The sequence below is a fragment of the Merops nubicus genome, unplaced genomic scaffold (assembly GCF_000691845.1).
Source record: "Merops nubicus isolate BGI_N331 unplaced genomic scaffold, ASM69184v1 scaffold17881, whole genome shotgun sequence".
Lineage (NCBI taxonomy): Eukaryota > Metazoa > Chordata > Aves > Coraciiformes > Meropidae > Merops > Merops nubicus.
This window is the reverse complement of record NW_008589292.1, coordinates 17832-21096: the sequence shown is the minus strand read 5'-3', so window position 1 is coordinate 21096 and position 3265 is coordinate 17832. Positions and strand designations below refer to the sequence as shown.

Sequence of the window (3265 nt, the reverse complement as noted above, 5' to 3'; positions counted from 1 at the left end):
TATAGCTGCTTCTGAACCATAAAATGGGACACACTATTCAGTGATAACAAATAATTTTATCAAACATGCTTGCACAGATATCCTGTGGCACTTAGCAAAAAAATCCCCATAAGAATACAAAAAAAAGTGTCTTATGTAAATAATAATAAATAAATGAAAAATATTTTTTTTTACATAAGTGCAGTTAATATATGATGCATATCTAATGCAGATATATTATTAACACTGATTTATTTACCAATCTGAATGATCGGAGAACGGATAATCCATCCACATTTGACAGAAAAAGCTCCACCAAACTAAGAAGAACTATAAAACTATCGAATATATTCCAGCCAACTTGGAAATAATAAAACGGATGCATGGCAATTATCTTGAGAACCATTTCTGCTGCAAAAATTCCAGTAAAAACCTGAAGGAACAACATTTATTGTTACTTCATATATGAGTACGAGTAAGTTGAACCAGTAGATAAAGAACAACTTAAGAAGTAAAAACCCTCTTACAGCAGGATGTCAGCAGGGGAAATTGCGGCAAGCTGACCCTCACAGAGAATGTAAGTGGCAACATCAAAATTAGCTGTAGTGTAAATCTTGTAATTTCATTAAACCTCAGGTGCATGTAGTAACTAATGAAGATTAAACTATTCCTAACAGGCCTCATGTTTGCTCCTTATATCTGCCATCCACCTAATTTAATTAACTTTCCTCAAAAAGGTAGTAACAGTTGCTTTTGCCAAAATGGATGCTGTTTAACAAAGGTATGTGGAAAAATATGAATTGGTCATAAATTGGAGAGTGACATGGTACTAAATGAAGCCTTTGTAAGAACACATAGATACAATAAGCATATCTTCTCTTCATAGCTGCCAAAAAATGGCCAATTATGCTGACGCTCATGTTTGAAGTCAAGCTCCTTTCTGCCTCTGAAGCAGAAGGCAATCAATGCCTCTGAAATAAATTCATTGTACAGCGCTACACAGTTCAAAAAGCAAAATATCAATTGCTGAAACTAGACCTGTATTACAGTGGCATTTTAGCTAACTGGGAGTAAACACATTCTTATCAGCACAAAGGAACACTTAAACAGGTCAAAAATCAGATTCATTTTAAGGTACTTCATTACATATAAAAGGAAAAAATGTTGTTTTTTTTTTTTTTTTTTCCTGGGTAAGACACAAAGTCATGATCACAAGACAACCTTCTGCAACAGTTATTGATCCTCACCTACTCATCATCCCTTTCTACATCCTGAATCTATTTTAAAAAGTAACATGACATGATTATCTTCCACAGATAAAGATCTCTGACTCCAGGTTAAGGTGCAAACATCGAACTGCATCTGAATTGGTTACAAATATCAACATATAATTTAAATGTTGATACATTAACAACTCTGGACTTAATACTGGATATGTTCCCAAGGTGTACTAAAACGTAACATATTTTAATAACCAAATTATTTTATTATTTTGCTACATTATAGCCACCAGAATTACCACTTACAGTAAGCACAGGTTAAGAAGTATAGCAGATAACATTATCTGTATTATTGCCATTATAAACCAAATCAATAAAACAATCCAAAGTCAGCTTACAGACTGTGTCCACTAAGGTACAAAACCCAATCGTATCAACACACACTCAGGAATACAGCACACATTCTTTGCCTTCCAAATTGTTATGAACCAATCAAAGCAACATTATTCGTGGAAATACAAAAATAATGAAAAAAAAAACCCAGTGAAAAATAACAATCCAAAATGACAGCCAGTTCTTTTTGTGCTATCAATGATACTTACAGCAGAAAGGTTCTAATTTGGCTCCTACTTTTTTGTGTGTGATACTAAAGAAAACCAAGTCAGATTTCTTTTAGTTTCACATCATTCAAACTCTTCTTGTTGAAAACTCTGTTTGAATAAACTTTAATACAGAAATCAACCTCTTATATATACAAAATATCTCAGATTGTATTTTTAGACTACTTTTAGTACAATTAAACCATTAATATTCATTTTATAGGATGATAAGAAAAATAACAGAAGTAATTTTATTTCAGAGAGAAACCAGGTTCCAACAGTATCAAGCTATATAGTTTGATGGACTTACCTGATTTCCTATTTTAAGCACATTACTGAAATTGTCAGTCATTGGATAATGTTCCATGGCCATGAACAGTGTGTTTAAAATTATGCAAATAGTGACAGCCAGATCAACAAGTGGATCCATTACAATAAATTCAACTACATTCTTTATTTTTAACCAGGGCTCACAACAATTCCAAATTAAGTAAGTGTGGGCAAGCTTATACCAGCAAGGTGGACATTTTTGTCTGGATTCTTCAAGTTCTGAGGAAAAGAAAAGAAAAAAAAAAAGTATAGTGATCAAGTTTTGGAGAAAGTCAAGATGAATTTTTGTTTATCTGATTTTTCCGGTTTTATTCTTTATCCCTGGAACCATTAAGGATGTTTGGAGGAACCTCCTCAGATTTCCAGAAACTTAACTTATTGTTACTGACTGAAAAGGTTTTAAAAATCTAGAAGAAACACCTCAAGAGTTTTTAGCTAATAATTGAAAAAGTTGTCTGTTTTTAATATTAATAGCTGTATTGTTAAACATGAACAATTATAAAAAAACATGACCATTTATAAATATCTAAGGAGCAGTTGTCAAGAGGATGGAGGGGCCAGTCTCATTTCAGTGGTGCCCAGTGATAGGCCAAGGGGCAATGGGCACAAACTAGAACACAGGAAGTCCCACCCAAATTTAAGGAGAAACCTCCTTACTTTGAGGGTGATAGAGCACTGGAACAGACTGCCCAGAGAGGTTGTGATGTCTCCTTCTTTGGGGAACTTTCAAAACCCATGTGGATTTATTCCTGGGCAACCTGGTCTAAGCGGACCTGCTTTAGCAGGGGAGTTGGACAAGACGACCCCCAGAGGTCCCTTTCAACCCCTACTATTTTGTGTTTCTGTGATAACTGGCATAAAACATATACACATTATCTATTTTAATGAGAATACGTTTCTTAGTTTAGCCTGCTTATCAGATTCCTTTATTTCTTGTTTCATTATGTACATGCAATTTTGTTCTATTATTCCGTTTATGTATTTGCAATGGCTACATATTTTTTTTTTTTGCCTTCAGTATTTGCACTGTGAAATAATATCTCCAAGCAAGTCTAAGTCTATGTAAAGAAATTTCATACAACTGCAGTTGTAACACACCTTCCATTGTATTTGTGATAATGCCAGCTATACTCATGG

General features: G+C 33.8%; 1 protein-coding gene across 1 annotated transcript in view; it reads right to left on the bottom strand.

Annotated features, from left to right (window-relative positions):
• LOC103781843 (sodium channel protein type 1 subunit alpha-like) overlaps positions 1-3265 on the bottom strand; it is a gene marked incomplete at its 3' end in the record, with an annotated part of 20369 nt that overhangs the window by 1725 nt on the left and 15379 nt on the right. The window contains exons 12-14 of the mRNA XM_008949566.1: positions 3227-3265; positions 2109-2347; positions 239-412 (exon numbers count right to left, since the gene is read on the bottom strand). The exon at positions 3227-3265 is cut by the window's right edge and continues 7 nt beyond it. Of these exons, the coding sequence (XP_008947814.1) occupies positions 239-412; positions 2109-2347; positions 3227-3265 (452 nt within the window). The remainder of the gene's footprint in view (positions 1-238; positions 413-2108; positions 2348-3226) is intronic.